This window comes from Crinia signifera, chromosome 5 (assembly GCF_055691185.1).
Source record: "Crinia signifera chromosome 5, ASM5569118v1, whole genome shotgun sequence".
Taxonomy (NCBI): Eukaryota; Metazoa; Chordata; class Amphibia; order Anura; family Myobatrachidae; genus Crinia; species Crinia signifera.
In genome coordinates this window covers 118445814-118472687 of record NC_139221.1, presented here as the reverse complement: position 1 = coordinate 118472687, position 26874 = coordinate 118445814, and the positions used below count along the sequence as shown (strand labels likewise).

At 43.2% G+C, this 26874-nt stretch overlaps 1 protein-coding gene across 1 annotated transcript in view; it reads right to left on the bottom strand.

Annotated features, from left to right (window-relative positions):
- Positions 1 to 19001, bottom strand: part of ADTRP (androgen dependent TFPI regulating protein) — a 44734-nt gene extending 25733 nt beyond the window's left edge. Inside the window, exons 1-3 of the mRNA XM_083186271.1 lie at positions 18708 to 19001; positions 16003 to 16137; positions 11441 to 11542 (exon numbers count right to left, since the gene is read on the bottom strand). Coding sequence (XP_083042397.1) covers positions 11441 to 11542; positions 16003 to 16137; positions 18708 to 18860 — 390 coding nt within the window. The 5' untranslated portion in view covers positions 18861 to 19001. The remainder of the gene's footprint in view (positions 1 to 11440; positions 11543 to 16002; positions 16138 to 18707) is intronic.
- Between the last annotated feature and the right edge of the window lie 7873 nt (positions 19002 to 26874).

The following is a 26874-nucleotide window of genomic DNA, read 5'->3' as shown; positions in this document are numbered from 1 at the left end:
AAACACAACAGGAAATAGAATGCTCTTGGAAAGTGTCCTTACTTCAGAAGCCCTCTTGTCTACAAACAAAGATGGCTTCTGGAACACCTCCTAAACAGTGGTTGTCCTTATGTCACTTACATGAGTGTAACACAAATCTATACAGCTCCCTTCTTTTCAGACAAATATTATACACAACAGGGTACAAAATAGTCAGAGGGCGGTATTCAATGAGAATACCTGCGAGGTGCAGCGAATCCTTTTTAGGATTCGCTGCACATTCGCCACGTTCCGGAGCCGGCGGGCTCCGGTATTCAACGTGTCAGGGGCTCGCTGCCCCTGACTGGCGAATATGAGCTCCTGCGGCGTATGCCGCAGGGAGCCTGAGGACGGTGGCAGGCAGAGAGATGGAAGTCTCTCTGCCTAGCCCAGAACGTTTGTGGGGGTTAGGTGGGCTCCCCGGGTGCCAGGCAGCACAGGCTGCCCCCCGGGGGTGCCAGCAGGGGACCTATATTCACTATACCCGATCGTAACGATCGGGTGCAGTGAATATATGAATATGAAATGAGCGGCTCGGCTCCGGCGCCCCCTGCTGGCTGCTGTGTAAAAAAAACCAAAAAAAAAAACATTTTTTTGAAAATTAAATATATATTCATGTGCTTACAGCACATGAATAAAAGTAGCATGCCCCTCCTCAGAATAAAATTCCTGATTTTTTTTACACCAAATGTAAAAAACAAAACACTTTATTTTAAAAGTTCACATTCCACTTCTCCATAAAAAGATAGCGATTGCTACTCGGTGAATCATGGCGAAAAATACCTTCAAATGTATTCGCCATGTGGTCATTGAATAGGGTGATTCACCGTTTTAGTCAAAAATTCGCCAAACAGCACAAATTCGCCATAAAAACATGGCGAATCAGGCTCATTGAATACCGCCCAAAGAGGTGATGAATACTGAAACATTGGGGTGTTTCAGTATTCATCTTTTGCATTCCAAAAGATAAGTATAATGTAACAGTCCTGGAACTTAGGGTTAGGCCTGGAAACGTTACAAGAACTAGTGATAAAGATGTCAGCAAGTGCTTTTATTATCTTGAGAAGCTTTGCTATTGAAATGATGGTGCAGGGAGATCATGGCAGAAGACATTATACAGGTAATACAAATCTTGAAGTATTCTTCAGATTAAGGGAGAAATTTACTAAAATGGGAGTTCTATTGACTATGGGTTGTTTCCCATAGCAACCAACCACAGTCTACTTCTTATTTATTTTTCTCTTACAAGAAGATAATAGATATAATCTGGTTGGTTGCTATGGGCAACATCCATCTTCAATAGAACTCCCATCTTAGTAAATTTAAGTACATGTGAGAGCTAAATCGGAAGCATTACTCCAAGAGGTGTTTATCAAAACGAATTGCTCTTTCAGCTAGTCTATTGCACTGTGGTTAATTAAGACTGCTGATGGTCCATCCTAAACCAACCAAAGTAGGAATCCACTATCAACAGGTGTTCTTTTAATAAAAAGTCTGTAGTCAAAATTGAATGAGGGAAGGTCAGGTACAACATGCAGAGTCAAAGGTTCTTGTAAATCGTGATTACAAAAAGCATCCCAAGGAGCTCAAGGAGCAGACACATGCTATAAATCACTGGACATAGAGGGCCAGAACAGAGCATTATTAGGCCTTCACTTTATAGCTTCGGAGCCAGGGTGCCCCAAAGAACCTGTACCACATGGAAACCACATCGCCCAGAGTATACCCAGCTTTAGTTTAAGCTGCTTTAATAATTAATCCAGAGCATGTGTTGTTCTTACACTGCCTGAAAATAAAAAACATCTGTATCAGCAAAGCTAGAATATAAGGGACTAATCACATCACTTTGTTTTACTGAACACAGTCATACAGTAACTTTGTATAATATAATACTGTGACCATCTACAAAGGCTATATGTGTGTGTGTGTGTGTGTGTGTGTGTGTGTGTGTGTGTGTGTGTGTGTGTGTGTGTGTGTGTGTGTGTGTATATATATATATATATATATATATATATATATATATATAATATGTATATTACTGTATAAAATGTGTGTGTCTGAGATGAGGTGTTGTTGATGATGTTTCCATACCAGGGCAATGACCCTTGACACCATGGTCAATTAAATTGAACCCTTACTGTTAATCTTTAATACTTTTAGTGTTTTCTATGTAATATTTGAGAAAATATATATATATTTGTAAAAATTATAACAACTGAATTGATGGTCGCCGACCATTGATTGATTTTTTCTGCTTTTGCAAATCTTTGCAAAGTGAAAACTGACTTTTATATGCGAGGGCTATGACAAAGATGGGGTGGGTGGCTGACGTCCTGTTCTCCTCACTTTTGCCTAACCCCCTGCACTCGGCTGCCTAAACCTATCCCCTTGCCCTATAAACTAACCCTAACACCCCCTTTTAAATGCCTAACCCCCCTTCATGCAGCCTAACCCTAAGTCATCCTTAGTAGTGGCTAAACCTATTCCCCCCATCCCCGACCTGGCCCTATCCCTCACTGATTGGGATGCCCTATGTTAGTATTCTGGCATTGGCATCTCGATCCTTTCCTGGTTCCAGTACCGGTCTTCTGAAGGCAGTCAGGATGCCAGCTTCGGTATACTAAATGCCAGCATCCTCACCACCGGAATACTGATTGCATCCCACAGACCCACTCTTCTGGTTTGGTCCCAGTACGGTTTGTTCACAGATGGCTTATGGTCTTTTTTCGTCCAGGAGTCAGCACTGGTCACAGGAACCCTGCTTAGCAGTGCTAAGATGTATATTAGCTGCTGGGATGTATGACAGTGCAGTGTATCGGCTGGTTATGACTCAACTGGAGCATTGGCTAGATCCCAGTTATGCTGTATACAGACCCACTAGAAGAAAAAGAGGCTGTGGGTGATTTTTTTTTAAGTGCAGCTTCATGCTAGACAGCTTTTGGGTTCTGATGTGACCAGCCGGTGCATGCTGGTCCCAAGGACCTTTTCCAGCCAACCATCTCTGCATCTTTGGTGTGCAGATCAACTACAGAGAAGGAAATGGATCTACTGTAGGAAAGACTATTTCAGGTGACTTTAAGGTGAGTACGCAATGTAACAAAGCAATGAGCATGGCAAATCAGATGTTTGGTTGCATGTGGAGAGGAATCAGTAGCAGGAAAAACAAGTAATAATGCCACAGTATAGGTCATTGGTACGGCCTCTTACATATGTATGTACCCTATGCCCACTGCATGACAAATATGAAGGGTGTGGCTTGCTTGGATGACAAATCCTATGAGGCTATGTATGCCCCTCGTAGTGAGGCAATGCTCCTTTTCTGGAAGGGTGCGTGCTAATATACCTACCACCTCTTGCCTTCTGTCTTCACCTATCATAGTGCCTCCCCTGTCATTTTCTTTTGGATCCGCACCTGTCTGCAGATACCTTAGCACAGGCCAGCGGTCCATCATCAAGTGTTCTTGTCTCCACCTTAAAGCAAGTCCAGCAGTCCACCATCATGTGTTTCTGCCTTCTCCTCTCATTCACCCAGTCACTCACCATCAGGTGCTTCTGTCTCCTCCTCCTCAGTACACTCTGGCCTTTCATCATTGTGCAATCCTGCCTAATCCGCAGCACACTACAGCCATTAACCATCAGATGCTCCTGCAACTCTGCAAAATGAGGAACATCTGCAGACACCTTCTCAGAGTACAGCAACGACTCACCATTGTGTGCTACTGCCTCTACCTTCTCCTCTGCACATCCCAGTCATTCCCATTCTGTGCTCCTGCCTCTGCCTCTTCCTCTACACACTCCCGTCATTCACCATTGTGTGCTCATGCCCCTGCCTCCTTCTGGAGAAACCCCAGTCATTCATCATTGTATGCTCCTGCCTCTGCCTCCTCCGATGCACATCCCAGTCATTCCCAGTGTGTCCCTCTTCCTCCCCCAAATACTACAGTTACCCTCCATTGTGTGCTTTTGCTCCTGCATCCTCCTGGAGACACCCCAGTCATTCACCATTGTGTTCTCTTGTGTCTACCTCCTCTGCACATACCAGCTGTTCACCAAATGTGAATAAACACTACTGTATGCCCTTCATTTGTGAGGAGCCATAGAGATTAAAACAGCATTTCCTTTTATGTTCCATTGAGTTGACTTCTTTCATTGAAAGTCTGTTCATGGTTTGAAACATATTCAAGCACAGGCATAAACAATTGCTACGCAGGTGGGTGCGCAGGCAAGTCATATGATTAAAGGCTGAAACAGAAAAGACACTTGAATAACACAATTTCCATTTGTTCCCACACTTCTCTGACTCAATCATATTTTGATAGGAAAAAACACTTGCTATAAAAGATAACCTTGGGAATTAGGAACATAGACACACAGTGCTTAGATTTGAACAATATGAAGACAAAGAGACTTATGCAAATAATGAAAGCAACTGTGCCCAGGGCTGGCGCCACCATTAGGCAGGTTTAGGCATTTGCCTAGGGAGCCGGCCACTGGAGGGCGGTAGTTGGCTGCAGGCCAGCTGCAGCAGCAGCAGAGGAGCAAGAGAGCCGGAGGAAGGAACTCACAGGTGATCGGTGAGTAATCCGGCAGCATCGCACTCCCCCCCCCCCAACAGCAAGGCGGCCACATCGCGGGACAGTGCGCCAGCAGCATCACACCACCCTTGGTGGCCAGGCGGCCACACCACGCACCCCCCCCCCCAGCAGCGCGGCGGCCACATCACGGGACCCCCCGGAGGTGCACCGGCAGCATCGCAACCCCCCCCCACCGGCGGACCACCCCCCGGGAGTGCGCCGGCAGCATTGCACCCCTCCCACGTCAGCATGGCGGCCACATTGCGGTACACCCACCCTGATGGAGCGGGGGAGCGCCGGGCACCCTTTCCGCCTCCCGGTTTCCCGGTGGGCCAATCCTGAAGACATCTGAAGGCAGGAGAAAACATTAGATGGTTAGTGAACACATCCCCTTGCATGGCACCGAGGGGTTGCAGCCGGAGGCGGGGTGGTTGTACGGCCTCAGTTCAGCGGGGTGGTGGGGTGGCGATTCATCGCTTGGTAAGCGATTTTCACTGCTTGACGAGCCAAGCTGAATCAGGCCCCAAGTGTGCAGTACATCAGATGTATGTCACATGCACTTACACTTATTTTAATCACTTATTTAGCTAGCAAAAAAAAAAAACATTCACTATTAGGGTTCAAGAAAACATAAGATCCTAATTTTAATACAGTAGATTAAATTCTCCATCGCATGTATACAGAAAAACTAATTTCTATAACATTCAAAAACATAATATATAACATGAACATAATATATACACAAGCAAACACTTATTTGTGTCAATGGTACATTCGTAATCACAAATGGTTCATTACTGCTTATTACTGTCATTATCGCCATTATGTATTTGCATCTATAGTATGCTCGGGCACTGGCAGATAATACGGCTTGGACAGTTGAATACCACGTAATCATGCAGTTCATGCAGCATGTTATCAGTTATTCACAATCTGATTTTACATATTGTATGCAGATTGGCAAAACTATCTCATTGTAAATTATACTCCTGAGAACTATTATCTTTCACATAATTATTTTTTAAAATGTCAGACCTGTAATATATTGGTACCAAACATAGTAAGCTGATAAAAAGAGGGAATACACAGGCAGGGGTGAGTAGGGTATAGGACCCACAGGGAGAAGATTCCCCGTAGGACAGCGCATAACTGAAGTCTGTTTTGTTTGTTGACATGTGACCCTACCTCCTGCAGACAGCCCACCCTAATTATTGCACATTCAATACAGTAATGCTGTGTACACTCGGTTCAAACAGTGTCATCTCCATTCGATGCAGATTCGATCCCGATGCGCTGCCTGGCAGCATCGGGACCGAAAGCAGATACAGACTTGGCAGGCAAGTCTATTTCTGCTTTGATCTGCCAGATCGAATGCCGGTGCCATGTGTACGCGACATAAATCTGATGCTGTCATGGCTAAATGGCATGTTACACCTGAGTGCCGGATGACTGCCCAACAGGGGGGATCCCGATGGTCAGTATCCCAACGTTGAAATCCGGACTGCCAATGCTCTGACAGGGGGGATCCCGACAGTCAGGGACTATTCTCCCTTGTGGGGTCCACGACCCCTATAGAGGGAGAATAGAACCTGTGATGAGCAAAGCGAGCCACCGATCCCGCAGCATGCGCAGGCGCTCGCCCCCATGTCGGAGCTCTGGCAGTCGAGATTCTGAAGTTGGGATACTGACCGTCGGGATCCCCCCTGTCGTACCGCCATACCACACCTGTTACACCTCTGGTGCTGCCAACAGAGGGCCACTTCTACAAAGTTTTCCAATTCAACATTCAGTTCTCAATATGCCCTTGTGCACAGCCAGAGGGGGAGATTCTCTAAGAATCTCCGCCCCCCTTCGCCACCCATCGCATTTATAATTATCGCATATGTTCTAACATATGCAATATTTATAGCAAAGGACAGCTCTTGAGGTAAGAGCTGTCTTTTGCGGCTCCCCCCTCCCTCACACACCCGGCGCTGCAGCTGCTGCGCCGGGCTCTCCTACTCCCTGCACCCGGAAGAGGATCAGTGCAGGGAGGAGGTCACAGGTCCGGGCAGCACAGCTCTGTGCTGCCCGGACACAGGTGAGGGGGCGATGCGGGGCGGCGGGGGGTCGTTGCGGGGCGGCGGTGGGATGTGGTAGAAGCCCATTGGCTTCTATGGGGCATCGCCAGATTTTGCTGCCGATGCCCCCCGCCGCGTTAACCCGGCGGGGGATGCTTAGAGCATCCCAAAATGCGGTAAAAACCCTGATAACGGGGTTTTTACCGCATTTCTTGTTTAGAGAATCTCTCCCAGAGTGTCTAACCTTATTCAGGGTTGCAGTAGCAGGGTGGCTTGTGAGGCCAAATAAAATATGACCCACAGCGCAGTCTTTGGTCTGGACACTCCCAGAAAACTGGAGTGACAAGCCCCCATTTCCTGAAAGGCTGGCTGCCCCTGCCCCTGGGCCTCCCTGTGAAACCCTCTCACAATGGGTCCTGTACATGAGCAGATCCCAAACATAGGACATAATGCGGATTGGATCGCTTATGCGGAATCTGATCAATCCACAAAATGACGTTTACCTGGTATAGCCTTGCCATGGCTGGAGATTTTATATACTTTATTTTGCCCTTCAGAGCACATTGCTGAATGATAGATACAGTATACCGTATATACTCGAGTATAAGTCGACCCGAATATAAGCCAAGACACATAATTTTACCACAAAAAAACTGGGAAAACTTATTAACTCGAGTATAAGCCTAGGGTGAGAAATGCAGCAGCTAAAAATATCTCTGCTGGGTTCTTCTGTTGTATGTTAGCAGGCACGTGTCTCTTCCCCCCTTACACTGAGCTGCTGCCTGTGGTGTGTGTGCCACCTACTAGTAGCTAATATTGTCCCCCCTCCTCCCAGCTAATATTGTCCCCCCTCCTCCCAGCTAATATTGTCCCCCCTCCTCTCAGCTAATATTGTCCCCCCTCCTCCCAGCTAATATTGTCCCCCCTACTACCAGCTAATATTGTCCCCTCTCCTCCCTGCTAATATTGTCCCTCCTCCTCCCCTGGTGAGCTGGCTTCCGCAGCGCCAGCCTTGTGACCTGAGCCGCACTAGGTAACAGACAGCCGTGAGACCCAATGGGAGGCTCAGCACCTCCCTTCCCTGGTGTCGGGTCCTGCAGCTGTCTGTTACCTAGTGCGGCACAGTAACATGGAAACAGCCAGCATAGTGAACCCCCATGATGCCGACCAACCACTGCAGGGGATGTTAACTCTTCCGGCGCTGAGCTTCTGGCAGCACATGCTGGGCAATGTCCAGCTCTTAGATTCTATATGCTTTGGGCACAGAGGATGCTGCTGTGCAGCGCTGGGGAGAAGACCATTCTGACAGGTAATACACACTACTGCCCCAGACCCACACTCGAGTATAAGCCGAGTAGGGCTTTTTCAGCCAAAAAAAAGGGGCTGAAAAACTTGGCTTATACTCGAGTATATACGGCATGTGTTTGGCCAATCAGTTGTATGTTGATAAAGAATGGAGGCAATTTCATTACTCTTTGTCAATTAACACCATTAGACATTTGGCGATTTAAACACAAAATACTGTACCAAAGATCTTTGCTGTTTCTCTTCCCGGTTATATACATCCTCACTAAATTGTTCTGTATCAGTTATTTACAGATGAGCACTTATTCACTTGAAAGAATTTTATAAATGTCACAATACAGATTTATAGCTGTAGAAAATGCATTCCAACTTGTCAGAGATATTTATATAAAAAATAAACTCAGGTAAACTACATTAAATATACATTTAAATCTTCAGTTTGAGGCAGGCTTAGCGCAAATAAATTTAAGAGACTGTAGAGAGAATGATATGTACAATTACATGGAAACTTTTCATTTCACATCATTGCTTTCATTTTCCTATTTACTGTATAGTAAGTACAAACTAGTCTCTCACAATGCGGCCAGTCGTATATGCTTTGTACTTACTGCAAACTTCATATTCTTTTAAGAATAAGAAATGTAGAAATGTATTAATATTTATAATAAGATAGTTATCAGATACAAATCCACACCTCATCCTGTCGGATATAATATTGTGGCATATTCCTAGCAGCTGAACTGTACATACTTTTTTCATAATTCGGACAGACATGTAATGGTTAGCATTACTGCCTCACAGCACTGAGGTCATGGGTTCCATCCCCACCATGGCTGTGCAGAGTTTGTATATTCTCCCCGTACTTGTGTGGGTTTCCTCCGGGTACTCTGGTTTCTTCCCACAATCCAAAATTATACAGGTACTGTATGTTAATTGGCTTCCAACAAAATTACCCCTAGAATGAATGTGTGTGTGTGTGTACATGTGGTAGTAAATATAGATTGTAAGCTCCACTGGGGCAGGGACTGTTGTGAATGTTCAAATATCCTCTGTAAAGTGCTGCAGAATATGTGTGCGCTATAGAAATAACTGATAATAATAATAAATAATTATATATATTTATATATATAGTTGTAGAAAGCGCTCGGCACTCCTCGTCAATCGATGCAACTTGTGCGGTGCCTTTTGCTCCCAAACAGGGAAATATGGAATATATTGTAGGTCCAGGCACTCGCATCAGACAATCAATTTCAGCAGAAAAAAACAGAATACAACAGGTATACGGTGGTCAACGTTTCGGGTCCTTGACCCTTTATCCAAACATACAGAAAATAGTGAAAACATACTTACATTTATAGCATAATCAAAGACAAAATCACCCAGTGCTGAAGAAGCAAACTCCCAGTTTGTGCGCCAATTTCAGGGAGCCCTGTGACGTATTTATATATATATATATACAGGAAAGGGTGCTGGTGGCACTCACAGACTTTTCAAATCAGGGATGCAATAATGCCAAACAGGCAGGCTGTGTTCAACATTTCGATTTATTACCCAATATATATGTGTGTGTGTGTGTGTGTGTGTGTGTGTGTGTGTGTGTGTGTGTGTGTGTGTGTGTATTTGTGTCTTTATTAACACAATATAGATTATTATAAATCCTTTATTTTTAAAAACTGACTAGACATTTAAAAATATATTACTTTTAAAATTATGGAAGTATTACAAATAAATGTTAGGCAGTGGTGCTGAGAGTGGGGGGATGGGAGTACTTATTGCAGCTGTGTACTGGGAAAGTACCGGGGTCCAGACAGTCTCTCTACCGTCCTAATCTTAGGTATGGTCAGGACCCTTAAGCATACTTACCTACCCTCCTGGAAGCTGCGGGAAACTGAAAATGTTAGGGTAGCCCCTGCAGACCTGGAAGGGTATGACACTCTCCCACATCCTGGGCCTTATTCAATATCAGTTGCAGAAATGCGAGAAACACTATCAAGCGTTTTTTGTACTTCTGCACATTTTGGTGGACTGCGCCACTGACGTGGCATTTACGGGGGGTGAGGGGGGGTGATGGGGGGGGCGGCAGAGGTGCCGCCTGCCCCCGCACCTCTGCCGCCTGCTCCCGCACCTCTGCCGCCTGATTATATATGTTGTTATATGGGGGTACAGCGGCAATATTCTTTTAGGGATGCCCGGGGATTGGCATCCCTAGAACCAAGTAGCCTTCTAAAGTAATAAATAACATTTTAAAATAATGACTGCTAAAAAAAGTATAGTCCTGTCATACGTGATACTAAGATGTACTAATCTTTGATTAGTGATAAAATGGAAATTAGTGATAAAATGGAAAGTGATAAACCACCAACCAATGAGCTCCTACCTGTCATTTAAGGCCCCCATATACTATGCGATTTTGGGACGATTTCATCCGATTTCGGCACTTTGTGCCGATAATCGAGTGAAATCGGCCCAAAATCGCAGGTGTGTGATATCTGATCCGATCCGATGCGCGGTCCCGTGCGCATTGGACCGGATCAGGGAGGTCGGACGGTCAGTACATATGATCACGTCCGACCTCCCTGTATGCATATGCCTGCCCACCTGACAGGCAAATGCATGCAGACACCGGGGGAGCAGTGGGGCGGGCAGCGGGTCCATGAGTGCTAAGCTGGCGGCGCCGGGGAGTGCTGACCTGGCCGGGCGGTGATGATCATAGATATCAGCACAGCAGCGCTGCAGGACGGGACGCGCAGTGGCGGGTATTAGATTTTAAAATTAGCCGTTCTCTGATTGGCTGAGCTCTCAGCCAGCTAATCAGAGAACCGCCAGTCATTTGACAGGTATTTTAAAATCTAATACCCGCCACTGCGCGTCCCGTCCCGCAGCGCTGCTGTGCTGATATCTATGATCATCACCGCCCGGCCAGGTCAGCACTCCCCGGCGCCGCCAGCTTAGCACTCAGGGACCCGCTGCCCGCCCCACTGCTCCCCCTGATAAGAGCACCGCCACCCCCTGACCCTCACCGCCCGCCCCCTGCGCCCCGACATGTGATAAATCTCAAGCGGCTCACAGGAGAATTGGGTCCGACTTGTCCTAAGGACAAGTCGGCCTAATGTATGGGGGCCTTAACTGTGACAGGGGAATAAGGAGCTGATTGGCTGGTGGTTTATCACGCTCCATGTTCTCACTTTTCGAGCTTAGTACATCTGGTCCTCTGTTAGAGCATGACAAACATTAGAAATGGAAGCTGTGTAGTAGGAAGGGTAACAAAACCAGATTACAAGAGCACAGTATAGTCTAATATAATATCTGTATGATACTAATGGGTAATGTTGTACAGTGTTTACAGTCATTACTTACTATAACTAGGATATCTGTTCATTTCACTGTGATTCATTGATTAGTTCCCATTGGAAGAGAATGATAGAAAAAAATAGCAATATGTTACATGTCATCCGTTGCAATGTAGGGTTCCAGCTTACTTACCATACCATGATTAAGCCAAAGTGGTATGATTGTATCAAGACCCTCAGGGTAAACCAGCTGCCTGTCATATGAGTACAATGCCCAGAAGGATAAAAACACAAACTGCAATAAAAGAAGAATGTTATTTTAGGAATGTGTCACAGTAAACTCTCCCATATTTACATTGTGAGGCAGCGGCAGGTTATTATTACGAGGTTTGGTATGTGTCATGTGTAGGAATCATAGCTGAAGACTCTACTTCTTCTCATGCTATTACTGTATGGAAAGTTATGCGACACAGGAGGACCCCCACAAAAAAAATAGTGTGAACCATCATTCAAATAGAGGGAAAATTATTAATAAATATATGTATTCACCAAAGTAATGATTCCTTCTACCTTAAGCAATTCTTAGGTGATAGAAAAATAAAAAGGCAAAAATAGTATAAACTGGCTAAAATATCTGTGGTGAGTAACCAGAGATGCAGGAAAACCACTCACCTACAGTGGTATGCAGTCAGTGGATTGACAATGTCTAGGTTGACAGTGACTAGGCCAAACCCTTAAAAGTGCCAACATACCTTATGTTGACACTGCCAAAAGGTGGACACAAGTCCAGAGGCGGATTGGCCCACCAGGAAACCGGGCCGTTTCCCGGTGGACAGGACCAGATTTCACTCTGGATGGGCCACTAACCTTGGCTAGAAGCGGCCGCAGCCCAGCCTGGTCACAAACGGCAGCATTACCCAAAACAAATATGGCCGCCGCATATATGCATATATTAAATGCACATATGCAGCGGCCATATTTGTTTTGGGCTATGCTGCACGAAGAAGTGGGTACAGAGTGGAAATATAATAGTGTGCCCGAAGCATGGCGAGCAAAGCGAGCCATGCAAGGGGACGCATACATATATACGGTGTCCATGTTGACGTAGGATTACATAGAAGCAAAATAATCATGAAAAACTCATGTCGACCTTTTGACTATCAACTTAGCCGTGTCAACTTTTTAGCAGTGTCGACCTAAGATATGTTGACCCTTTTTCTATGTCAATCTAGACACTGTTAATCATTAGCAGTTGCCCTAGACATTGTCTATCATTTATACCGTAATCCGTACAGTACGGAAGGACACATTTTCTAGAAATGTGAGTTCTGTATTTTAGAGACTGTGCTATACTTTATATAGTCTTTTATCGGTTTAAGGTAATTGAAACAGGAGTCATTATTTTATGTTGTCCTTTATTTGTGCCACCTAAGTCAAATTTCATTTTATACTCAAAGCTAGACTAAAGGCCCCCATACATTAGTCGGACTTGTCCTAGGGACAAGTCGGACCTGATTTCCCCTGCAGCTCCCTGGGAGGGGGAAGCACGATTAGGCACTTGATGTGCCAAGGTTTGCATAGGTATCGCTGATTGGCTGAGAGAGGTCTCAGCCAATCAATGGCTTGCTAGTCATCTCTATGGGCGTTTTTTTTTTTTTTAAGGTATCTGTTTCTCCCGGCTCCCGCCGCTGAGGCGCTGCCCGGCAGCCAGCGTCATGTCATCAAGTTCTCCTTGCTCACCTCCCGCTGTCACCCCACCGCAACACAGCTTCCTCCAGCCCGGGTACCTATGCAGCCTCCCCCTGCTTGGCTCTCTATAGCCGGCATCCCCCGCCTGCTGCTGTCCCGGGGCTGGGCTGCACATAAGATTTGGCAAATCTTATGTGCAGCCCGTCCGACCTCCCGACCCCGATCCGATACGCACGGGACAGCGCATCGGATCGGAGGGGATGTCTACAAGTGCGATTTGGGCTGATTTCACTGCCCGATTCATCCGAATCGGGTGAAATCGTTCCCATATCGCATAGTGTATGGGGGCCTTTAGAGCTGCAACATTCCAGACAGGTATGTTATGTGACAAAGGGGACTATTTACTAATGCTGACCACACATGAGACCAACTTTCCTCCAACCATCCAACTAGTTGGTTGGTTGGACTGAAAATCTGGTACTATATGGGGGCAAATGCCAATAAGCAATTTGCTCACAAACTCAGGGAATGGACAAAAACATTCAGTGAAATTGTTTAAATTAAATAGGTCCAACTACAGTACATTGTAGTGACAGTTGTTGTCCATTTTCCAATTTGGGAAACAAATGACTTAATTACATATTACATTTGCTCCTACCCAGTACCAGATTTTTATTCCATCCAACCAACTAGTTGGATGGTTGGAGGAAAGTTGGTCTGATGTGTGGCCAGCATAATCCTTGGAAGGAGCAAAATTGGACGAAGATACAGTCCCAACAAACCAGCTCCTGACATTTTTTAAACACAGCCTGTAACATAGCTGTTAGGAACTGAGAGGTTGGTGCTTAAGCTCCGCCCTCTTTACCCCATTCCTAGACTTATGCTGGCCACACATCAGACCAACTTTCATCCAACCATCCAACTAGTTGGTTGGATGGAATAAAAATCTGGTACTGGATGGGAGCAAATGACAAAGAGCAATTTGCTCACAAACCCAGAAAAATGGACAAAAACATTCAGTGAAGTAATTTAAATCAAACAGATACAACTACATTACTTTGTCTGAGCAACAGTTTTTGACCATTTCCAGATTTTTGGAGCAAATTACTGATTTACAAATTACATGTGCTCCCATCCAGTACCAGATTTTTATTCCATCCAACCAACTAGTTGGATTTTTGGATGAAAGTTGGTTTTATGGGTGGCCAGCATAAGTAAATCATTTCACGGTCTTTTATGGGACATTATGATTGTCCACTTAAGTCATTTGAAGCTGATCTTGTATATTTAAGTTGTTTGAGTATTACTATAGCCTTGATGCAGATAGCAGTTCATCCAAACACCAAGCTGAATTGTGAGTATAGGCCCATTTTACACAACTGACTAGTGGGGATCCAGGGTGCAATTATTCTGGGTTGATAATATTGCTAATAGGGTATAGTAACAGGCCTCAGATATCAAAGGAATAGTGTCTATCTTCCACCCACCATGCAATTATCTACTGGAGGTCAAGCATACTGCATACAGTATATCCCAATATGACCCTCTCCTGGAGGGAAACAATGCTCTGTTCCTGTACTCTCTTATTTTTTGATTGCTATACTCCTGTTTTGAACAGGTGAATTGATCAGAAAAGTGTTTCAACACAGGTGATGGCAATCAAAAATTAAGATGGAAGTCCAGGATCGGATCATTCTGTCCCTCCTGAAGAGGGTCATGTCGGGAGGTATAATACTGACATATCTGCATACCTTCCAACATGACCCTCTCCAGGAGGGACACAATGCTCTGTTTCTGGACTTCCCTCTTAGATTTACCATCACCTGTGTAGAAACACCTTTCTGAGCAATTAACCTGTTTAAAAATGGCAATCATACATTAAGAGGGAAGTCCAGAAACAGAGCATTGTGTTCCTCCTGGAGAGGGTCATGTTGGGAGGAATTTATCTGCCCACGAATTTTATAATTCAACTATTTTAGCACAGGTGTAGAAATACAGGTAAGAGTGTATAGCTTAAATTACTAAAAGTAATTACACTGCTAACAGTTTTCATATAAGTTATAGGTGTCACATTTTTAATATACCAGTTTGTCCAGTAGCAGGGATACACAATTACGGTAAAATAATTTTGGCCAACCTCAGAAAATAATGCTGCATGCAGTAAGGTACTGTATATCAGTAAATAATGCATGTGTACTTCTAAGACCCTTGCTGAAGCAATTATTATTGTGATGGAAAGTAGGCTCTAATTCTGAGTTGGGAACTAATTTAGATAGAGCTAGTAACTGTGCACATTGGTCAAACCAAGGATTAAATGTGGAAGGGTGTGTTCAAACTGAAATGTACATCTCATTGTAAAAATAAAGGTGTCCAGCATTGGTGGGCTACTGTACATGCAAAAGCAGCCACTATTTACAATGCATGCAAAAAAAAAAAATGTATGTGTTTGTACCCAATGCATTACAACATGGTTTGCCCATGTCACAGATACTAGCTCTTTCTTTCTTTCTGACTAAAATCAGGCCCATAGTTACCAAAAGGAGAGTTCCACAGTTATCCTAGGTAACTCATATATTTTTTAATTATGTACTAATAAATAATTGTTAATATTTACACTATGCAAGGTTATAAAAGGAATAGGCACTTTCAACGTTTTACAGTATATAAGCCAAAGAATTATTGATATAGTCAAAATACATGGATATGTAGAACATGTAAGTCTCTATGACTAAGTTGCAAATGTTCATGTGTGAGCCTATTGACAGCATATATAACCCTCTATAATTGTATATAGTCAATACACACGATTGTATAATACTAGAATACTATTTGGGATATAGATATCAGATCTATGAGTAAATTGCAGGGTAACTCTCTTCCTATTATTTTTTGAATTATACTGCAAGATTCTCAGCAACAATAGTTGGTATTAAAATACAACTAAGCATGAAATACCTGTACTAAAGTTGAACAATAATACAAAAGCATTGTTGGCTACAATTTTGATTGGCATCAATACACATCCCAAGAGGAGAGCACTTTATATTTTTTGTGACTTAAACTTACAGTTGCTGCTGGAAAGACCAGAACAGAGAAGAGAAGGTCTCTGCAATAGATAACGCACTTTACTAACTTAATCCTTCTTTTTGGAAGCAGCAAATCCGTCAGAGATGTGACAGCATAGAACAAAGTCTGTAAAACCTATGAAAAATGAATACAGCATAGCTGTAACTAGAGGCATTTAAGGCAAATATATGTTTGTATAGAGAAAGAGAGAGAGAGAGAGAGAGAGAGATGAGGACACAAACAGGGCCGTCTTTCCCATTGGGCTGAATGGGCAGTTGCCCAGGGGCCCAAGGATTGTAGGGGCCCAGCCCAATTGGGAACACTGCACTGCCCTGGGGAATGGTGGTGGGGATGCGGTCAGCGGCGATGGTGATCCAGGCAGCGGGGGGCTGGGATCTTGATGTAGCGATCCGGGAGGCGTGTGGCAGGGATCCAGGCAGCAGCTGTCAGCGGGGACAGCGGTGATTCGGGCAGCGGGGGGCTTGATGTAGCAATCTGGGCGGCATGTGTCGGGGATCCTCCGGGCAGCAGCTGTCAGCGTTGTCCATACAGGCAGTGGCGACTCAGACCTTGCTGTTGCGCTATTTGTCGCCGGGCGGGAAGTGCTGCTGATTCTGAAAATTCTGGCCGGACGCTGATTGGCCGGACGCTCAGCCAATCAGTGTCCGGCCAGTCTTTTCAAAATCTGCAGCGCTTCCCGCCCGGCATCAAATAGCGCTACATCAAGTTCTGAGCGAGCTGCCTGGACGGACAACGCTGACAGCAGCTGCCTGGATCCCCACCACACACCGCTACATCAAGCTCCCAGCCCCCCCCCGCTGCCTGGATCAACGCCGCCACCGATGAGTCGCCTAGACAGATGCCGCTGACAGCTGCTGCCCGGATCCCCGCCACACAGGATCCCCGCCCAGCCCTCCTCTGCTGCTGCACATAGGTGGGTGGAGGGGGGCCCTAAAAATTATTTTGCCCAGGGGCCCAGTAGATTGTTAAGACGGCCCTGGACACAAAGCCAAAAAAAGATATAAAATGTATTTATTTATTTTTTTCTTGATAAAGACTAGAAGCAGGCAAGAGATAGCTGCGCCTCCCAGTACATGTATATTTAGAATGATATTGGAATTAAATTTAGGAAATATTGAATTTCACTCAATAAATTTCCTTTGGAGGTTTATTACTATTCCCTAATTTTTACATTAAAATGATTGCTGTGTACATCAACATAATAATCCTATTGACAACATTAAACAGTCATGAGCTTGTCAATTTAAATAATTGTAATTTAAAAAAAAAAAAAGCTTACTGTATATTTGCCGTACATTGTAATCTGGTTCAATACTAAACTAAATTTTGTTGCCCTCTACTTGGACATGGGTAATGACAATAAAGTCAAATCTAATCTGAACAAATTTACAGATCTTTATTAAAACCAATATTTCATTTAAAAAATCAGCTTTCTTCGGCTTATTCATACAATATTGTTTGAATACACCCAAAAGTGGATCTGACACAGATTTCCCATAACTCTTGCAATGGATAGACAGGAATTACAGTATTTCTTTCCACATAAAATTGTGATTTTGCGATAAAATCGCAAAAACTTCCAAAATCACACTTTTTTGTAGAGAATTTACACATTTGGAAGTGACGATTTTTAGTTGCACTTCAATTCGCAACCAGATGTTTTCCCATTATAAAGTATACAAATCGCAAATTTAATGGGATGCGATTTTTGGTAAACATTTCTAAAAATCACAAAAAAATTAGACCAGGTTCTGCCAGGCGAATTTGACAAAACCATGCAAAGATCATTGAGATCAATGCATGCTTCTATGTTAAAATGTGTAATATAATTATTATTTTTTTTAAATGGCGTGGGGTCCCCCCTCCTAAGCATAACCAGCCCCGGGCTCATTCAGCGGGACCTGGTTCCAAAAATACAGGGGACAAAAAGCTTAGGGGTCCCCCATATTTCTGAAACCAGCCCTGGACTCTTGAGCCGGTCCTGGTTCCAAAAATATGGGGGACAAAAAAACTGCGTGTCCCCCGTATTTTGGAACCAGGCAAAAATTTGATTTTAAAAAGTGCGATGTGGTGCGATTTTGGAAAATGCTATTTTTTCGCATCCCATTACATCTCGCCCAAAATTTCAACAGAGGATATTTGTCAAGGAAATGGTCCGCTGTCTAGATACCACACTTGAAGTGTTGTGCTTTTTCACCTTACAATATATTTTTAAAACCGTACCAGCAGTCTAATTCACCACTAATAAGGGATTGGAACCTGTCTAACCTTAATTAGTTCTCTCTATTTCGCAACACTTGAATATATGTTGAGAATATTTAATTTGAATATGTATGAAGGGAGGCTGAGAGGGAACACTCAGGAACAGGACAAAAAAATTATTTAAAAAAATAGCATATTCATGGAACAAGCATAAGGTTATAGGATAGGAATAAACCCCTCTGTCTTCCACCCCATAAAAACACAAAGTATAAACATAAACTAATCAATATATAATATATTTTATATAGCCAGTCACATTATGGGAAGCTATGGTTAGACAGTCAGTTAGATCATTTGGTTACTTCTGAAGGTTAGCCAGTTAGATCTGTGTATTTAACAGATAATTAGTCCATGGCTGGACGTCCCATCAGGTGCATAGCCATTTTGACAACACAGGTAATTCAATATAATTTAATCCTTACCACATTAAGTACTGTCAAGTATTTCCACTGTCCACCGTACACGAAAACTCCGTCTGGCGTCTCCTTTGCACTGACTGTAAAAAGGGAATATGTGAGAAAAAAGTACCAGATAAAGACAGAGCAGTGGTACATTAGGAGAGCAGCAGTGGCCATGATCCAGCAATCTGATAAAGAAGCCTATTGAGTGTTACAGAGCTGTTCTTGCTGTGCTTGTTCCATGGAAAGCACTGAGAGCATTAAGCTTTGCTCTGATTAATGAATCGGATTTGGAACAAATTGCTTCATCTGTGTTGGTTAACAGCACTCATGAAACTTTAGTTTAGTCTCAGGATTTCAAAGCTTCTCTTGAGATCAGAGAAGATTAAACTTATGTAATGTCATCTGGAATAAATGTGATCTTTGTTTCTTTGGGAGTCTTACGTGGAAGAAACAAAGATTATTCTTACATATTTCACTCTGAGCTTTCTCTTGCTTATTCTGTCCAGTGCTATTGAAAATGATCCACTTATAATTTCTGACAAGTTCAATATACAGTATATTTCTTATAGAAGCATGGTTCAGAACAAGTTTGAGCTATAAGGAGCCCAGAGTGATATAAAATGTAATTGAATCCAGTTATTTCACTGGCTTGATTAAAAAAAGACAATGAAAGAGTTCTATTATTTGTGTGACTTTTAAATAGTTTATTTCTAACCTAGAAAAATCAGACAAATAATCAAGAAAATACATGAATTACATAACTGTGAGATATTATTTTAGTGCAATGGAGATAACTTAATAATTTCAGATGTTCCTGAACTAATAGGACAAAATAAATTCTATTTGATTTATCTTTATTTTTGCTTTACTCTATCTACACCCTCCAAGATAAGGAGAACTGAGGTCTCCCATATCTAACAATGCACTGCCCCGTACACATGGGCCAATTTCAGCCAATATCGCTGGGGATATGATCGCTGAGGGACCATATCCCTGTGTGTATGGGACAATAGTCACTAAGAGTGCACTCCTGCGACCAGCCCAGTATTGGTCACTGGTCAGAGGAGCATGCTTCTGGCCCAAATGGTTCTTATCTCCCGTCAGATTCTATGTTTCTATGACCAGTGGCTTTCTCCTTAAGTGACTTTGCTTTCATCAGCGACCATCACTGGTCGCTGATAAAAACGGGACACTCAGCAATTTGGTCGCTGAGCGATATTAAGTCAAAATCGCTCAGCTACCATATTGCTCAGTGTGTATGGAGCTCCGACTACAAATTAAATTTGAATTCACTGAATTTCATCATCCAATCGGAATCCTTTGAATAAATCACATGTACTTTGACTTTAATGCTGCTTACATACTTGCACAGCCCCACAGTATAGTATCTGATTTCCATAATTAGCACTGCAGATGCCCAAGGGTCAGAGTCAGGTGCTAGAAAAATACACCCCTGTGCCTTAAGCTGTTGTTCCCTACATTTTGCTTACATGATGTAAGATGTTAACCACTCCTTGTGGTATTACGCCTCTTGCAATGATGCTCAGGACAATCTAAACTTATAGGCACACTGATCAGATGCCCAGATCCCATGATTTTTGGGGTATTCAAGCAATTGAGGGCTGGGACAGTATGCATCTGACTCCTGGGCTAGTGTCTCCGGAGCTTCACGGGAGGCAAGTAGAGAATGAGTGGACAGATAGCATTCTTGACCTGTTTCCCAGGATGCAGCAAGATAAAAATGTCTGTCCCCTTGCTGATTGGTGGATAGCTGTAGCTAGTCTAATCAGAGTGCAATCTGCCTGCAGCTAGACAGGGGGGCCAGATGCGTTAAGCTTCAAAAGTGCTAAAGATGAGATTGATAAACAACCAGCCAATCAGCTCCTACCTGCCATGTCACAGACTGTGTTTGAAAAATGTCAGGCAGGAGCTGATTGGCTGGTTATTTATCAATCTCCATTTTAGCACTTTTGAAGCTTAGTGCATCTGGCCCAGAGAATGACTCGGCTTATGATTGATAGATGCTTGGATGTATCCACCAATCAGAGTGCCTAAAGCCATTCACCATAGGATGCATGTGGGGAGATGATACCCCAGTAGTGGTAAGTTATGATTTATTTTTTTATTATTTTTCCTGTGAATGAGTGAGTAGGGGCTCCAACAGTGGGTTAGGACTAGAGTTATAATACTAACTGGCATCAGCATAACCATTGCGATTCTTATCCTAAGTGTCAACATTTCATGCCCAATTCCTAGAGACACCTAACATGTTTTAGGTCAACAGAAATCTACAGAAGTTATTTATTATTTCTTTAACTTTTTCATAAATGATTATTATTTTTATGTTATTATATTAGTTGCTTTTAGATAAAGCGTTTCAATTCATTAAAGCAATTACATGTTTACACTGCTATACTATATATTCAATTTTCTAGTATACATTTGTTTATGCAACTAGTGAGAGCATAACAAAAGTAAAAGGAGATGAGATTAGTTAAACGTAAATTTCATGGTGGTTTTTATTCTCCTTTAGTAACTTCAGTAACTAGAATCATGTTATTTGTACTGTTGTAACAGGGATAAAAATAACATTTGAAAGTGCAGCCATACCCAGTATGTAATTCAATCAAATTAAAAGCTTTGTATATATCAGAGGAACAAAAACAAAACACTTCAGACCACAATTAGTAAAAGTGAACATGCAATTTATTATAAAATAGCAGACAAGGGTTGATTTTTTTTTTCTCAAAAAGACACCAACTTTTCCACATACAGTATAGTCAGGGCTATTTTTGTGCAGGCTCCAGCAGGAACTGTGGCCCTTATTCTAGTTCACTCTTTCTGACAAAATATTTCTTAGATGGACAAAACCATGTGCACTGCAGGTGTGGCAGGTGTAAAACCCCACCCTAATCTAATTATCTCTGCACAAGTAACACCTGCCTCACCTGCAGTGCACATGGTTTTGTCCATCTGAGGAATATTTTGTCAGAAAGAGTGAACTAGAATAAGGGCCACAGTTCCTGCTGGAGCCTGCACAAAAATAGCCCTGAGTATAGTACAATGTGTCCAGCCACCACAGAGATTTGGGTGATAATTAGTGCATGGTCTGTATATATACACAGTATATATATATATATATATATATATATATATATATATATATATATATATATATATATATATATATATATAGCAGGTGTGGGATACCGCACTCAAAACACTCTGGTTCAACTCGGCGGTGCTCCACTTTTAGAGGCAATTAAGTCCCGAATATAACAATAATTTTGTAGGAGCAGGCACTCACCATAGGCAATTTTTCAGGGTCGAAGCAAAAAACTTTTATTCAGTCATAGCTGGAGTCGACGTTTCGATCCTCAACAGGGACCTTTGTCAAGACAATAAATATCCAAAGGACTGGAGGCACAAGGCATATATATATGGTACTCTTTATCTAGAACGGCGCCCATCGCGACCATCGCGACCATCGAATGCACTAAAAAACGGGTGCGATGCGATGCCCGCGATGGCCGCGATTTCCCATAGGGACCAATGTTAAAAATCAGATTGGACGCGATTTTTTATTTTTTAATTTTTAATCTTTTATTGCTTTTAAGACACAGATACAGACCGAAAAAAAGAAGATAAAACATTTTTCACATTACATACATTACATAGACTTCACATAACAATACCCATATGGTTTGAGCCAGCATTTCAATATCTAGTTGCGGGCGTTTTCCTCTTAAGCCGCTCTACTTGCCATATGGTTAGCAGTATACAACGTATCGAACATATTTACTATTATACTACAGCCATGGCGGTGGCTACCTTGTAGTAACTTTTTATTTATTTTCTATGGAAAGCTAAGGCAGATGTGAACGGGCGAACTAAATTGCTTGACAATTGAGTATTTCTAATAGTATCTAACTTAAAGGGGCTCGCTAGGCATGGGATCTGACCGGCCTCGGCCCTGGCATACATATTATAACACTTACATTTGAGAAATTGGTTCTATTACCCCCTATTACTAACTATGTATTTACCAATAGCAGCATACATACATATTATAACGCTCAAATATATGAAGATAAAGGATAGCAAGAGAAGACAAAGAAGAAATAAAGCACACTACCATTAGCCTCTTTTAGGCCAGACATCCACTTGATTCTCATATAGTGAAACTCCAGCCTACCACTCTGGGGTAGCAGATTCTGTTACCCCTCCTGCTTACTTACGCACTTAACATCCTATCTGTTATATCCAGGTAAAGGATAGTAAGGAGATAAGGAAAGGCATGGTCCACACTGCGAATGACCCGTATTGGGCCCAATATCTGATTTGTTCTTATCTTTTAAATCCCCAGAATATGGCTCTGGGGTAACAGATTCTATTACATCCAAGTGCTCCCTGTGTGTTTATACATACCCGCATATATATTATAACATTCAAATATGAAAAGATAAAGGATAGTAAGTAGAGATGAAGAGGAAATAAAGCACACTGCGATTAGCCTCTTTAGGCCTATTATTCGGTTTAGGTTCCTTCATTAGGTTCCCCAGGATATCATTCCAGCCCCCATAGTATCTTCCGCCCCCATCCTGGTTTTATATTTACCAGCCTGGCCTATCAGTTATGGCGTTGATGAACGAAATGTTTATCCACTTATATAATATTTTGTGAGAAAAAAAACTAAGACTGATTTGTTATATATATATATGTGTTTATTATATATGTGTTTATTATATATATATATTTTTTTTTTTTTATATCTTACCTCTATAGTGGTATATTTCTATTAAACACCAAATAGAAGTGTATTTTTCAGGAGGCAAAACAAAATCTAGTTTGCCAATCCCAGTGTTCTCTATATGTGCTATCTGTATAATGTTTAATTACTAATCATTGTGCTCCCAATGTATTGAAGTGGTCCATCTATGCCATACCCCAGACACTATTCTTCCGCTTCCTCCAGCTAAGGCATGCGTTGGAGGTCCAATTTTCCATTTCACCTCTGATATTCGGAGAATCACCAATTAAAGGAATATTAAAATCAAATGATAAAACTAAATTGGTATCCAGGATGTATAAATGCATCAGGCGGCATAAAAATAGCGATGGCCTGGAAGATCTAAAAGAGAAATGGGAAAGGGACCTAGGGAGTCTGGGGGAAGAGGAGTGGAACAATGCAAAATCGGCTATATCTAAAGCGACAAATGCCCTCCGGGTGCAACAAGTTCAATTGTATATATTTCATAGAGCATATATGTCATTGCCCAGGATGTTGAAATTTGCAGGTCGAACCTCGAGTATATGCCCAAGGTGTAAAGGGGATGAGGGTACCTTCTTTCATTTGCTATGGGATTGCCCAGAGGTAGCTGCCTTCTGGGGGAAGGTTGTGCGTGTATTGGAGGATACGGGAATTCCTGGAGAAATTCTAACTGGGAAATGTTGTATACTTGGCGTGATAAAGGGACCTAGTTTACAAGCGGGGGATAGATCTTACATTGTCAACTTGTGTGCCCTAGCAAAGGTCATTATAGCAAGGACGTGGATGTCAGAAAAAAAGCCCAGAGATTCAGACATGGAAGGCCCTGGTAAACTACACGGCCAGACAAGAAAAACAGCTGCATAGAAGTAGGAGGACGTTGAACAGATATACAAAGATTGGACGCGATTTTAGTGTTCAATGCCTCAATGCCCGCGATTTTTCCATAGGAAACAATGTTAAATGGGCCACAGAGCCCTAATAGTCCCCCTGAAGTCTGAAATGGCCCCCACAATTTTTAACGGCACCCCACGATCAACGTCAACCCGAAGCGTGGCGAGCGCAGCGAGCCCGCGAGGGGCGGCGGTACGCGTCCTCCGACCTTTTCATACCCCCACTATCCACGTCGGCGTGGAGTTGAGAATAGAATAGTGTGGCGAGCGCAGCGAGCCACCGAGCCCGAAGCGTGGCGAGCACAGCGAGCCCCGCGAGGGGACGCGGATACCTTCACAGGTAAACGCGTCCCCTCGCGGGCTTCACAGGTGTCCGCGTCGCCACGGACACCTGTGAAGCCCGCGAGGGGACGCGTATAACTGTGAAGGTATCCGCGTCCGCTCGCCACGCTTCGGGCTCGGTGGCTCGCTGCGCTCGCCACACTATTCTATTCTCAACTCCACGCCGACGTGGATAGTGGGGGTATGAAAAGGTCGGAGGACGCGTACCACCGCCCCTCGCGGGCTCGCTGCGCTCGCCACGCTTCGGGTTCACGTTGATCGTGGGGTGGCGTTAAAAATTGTGGGGGCCATTTAAGACTTCAGGGGGACTATTAGGGCTCTGTGGCCCATTTAACATTGTTTCCTATGTAAAAATCGCGGGCATTGAGGCATTTAACACTAAAATCGCGTCCAATCTGACTTTTAACATTGATCCCTATGGGAAAATCGCGGGCATCGCGGGCATCGCGTCGCACCCGTTTTTTATGTACCCGCGATGCCCGCGATTTTTTACCCCCGACGCCCGCGATTGTAATCGCGGGCGCCGTTCTAGGTAAAGAGTACCATATATATATATATATATATATATATATAGAGAGAGAGAGAGAGAGAGAGAGAGAGAGAGCAGATGTGATCCGGCACTCCCGGTACTAGGGTCGATGGCCTGGGTGCCCTCGTAGTTGTATACAGACACAGATGGGTGATAGTACCTCCTCAGAGATAAAACACCAACGCGGCACTCCAGGTCTTGTGGGAAAAATCAAATTTATTGTGCAACGGTTTCGGGGAAATAAACTCCCCTTCCTCAGGCAGACAGCAATACAAAGATACAATCATAAGGTCCTACCTTATAACAGTGTGTGTAGTAAGAAGGCACCTCCTTCCGCCGTACGTGGCCGGCAGACTGGCTCAGTGCGGGAGACGCCGCTAGCCGGATGCAGGGCGGACGCTGCTTCCGGATTCTGACGTCACCCCGTCGAGGCTGACGCCCGTTGCCATGCACACAGGGCAGCGTGGATGTTTACAAGCCGTAACCAGGCTACCAGGCTCTCCGTAACGGCGGATATGGGGGATGGTGCTTTTAGTGAGATCAAACAGTGCTGTAAAAAGGCAAAGTTACATACATACACTCCTATAAAAACACTAAGCTGGTGAAAAACGTGGTGTAAATGTGGTGATTATGAAGCGCGCTAGGTTTGAAACTGCACGCTGGTTAATAAAAAAGCTTTAGTATGAACATTATGCATATCTACTAATAATAATAGTAATGAAGCATGGGGGCAGTTTAACACCCAAAGATCTGGAATGTCAGGATCCATCTGGGCTATAGGGGTGAAGTCCGCGGGGCTCTTTACACAGATTATCTCTGCACAAGTAACACCTGCCTCACCTGCAGTGCACATGGTTTTGTCCATCTAAGAAATAATTTGTCTGAAAGAGTGAACTAGAATAAGGGCCTCAGTTCCTGCTGGAGCCTGCACAAAAATAGCCCTGTATATATATATATATATATATATATATATATATATATATATATATATATATATATATATATATGTATATACTGCTGCTAGTTAATAACAGCAAAGCACTGTTGAGAATACACCAAAGTCTTGTGCATTATAACATAATGTAGGAACAACTTAAGTGCACAGTGGGAGATCTTGGCTCCCAGGGACAAAATACTTTCTACCTGGACCCTCTTAATTGGCCCCGTCTGTATTTAACTATTTAAAAGATAAGAAAGGTATTTGAACACATGTTTTTACAACTATAAAATAAGAAGGAAGTCCAGGTAGAGCGAATTTTGTCCTTTCTGGAATGGGTTATGCTGAGATAAATAAATGGTCTATATTAGATTTAAACTAATAGTGTAATCATTCCTGGGCAGTGTTTATAACTCCACCTAATTGAGAGACAACTATTTTATAAAGTTTTCTTGTAGTGGAACAAAGAAAACCTAAAAGGCCTTAAAATACATATAAAACTCAGCCTCTATACTACGTACACACTAGGACAGGGCTATGGAAGACCTTCTGTGTGTCTCTCTAGATCTCAATGTTTCATTAGATAACCGGTTACGTAGGAGGAGGAGGAGAAGCTGGGATTCCTAGGTCCCCATCGTATCTCTCCTATGGTTAGCAATCTCCATTAATAGCTCATGAAACCTGATAATCCTGTGTCTCTGCCTCTACTGCATAATGTC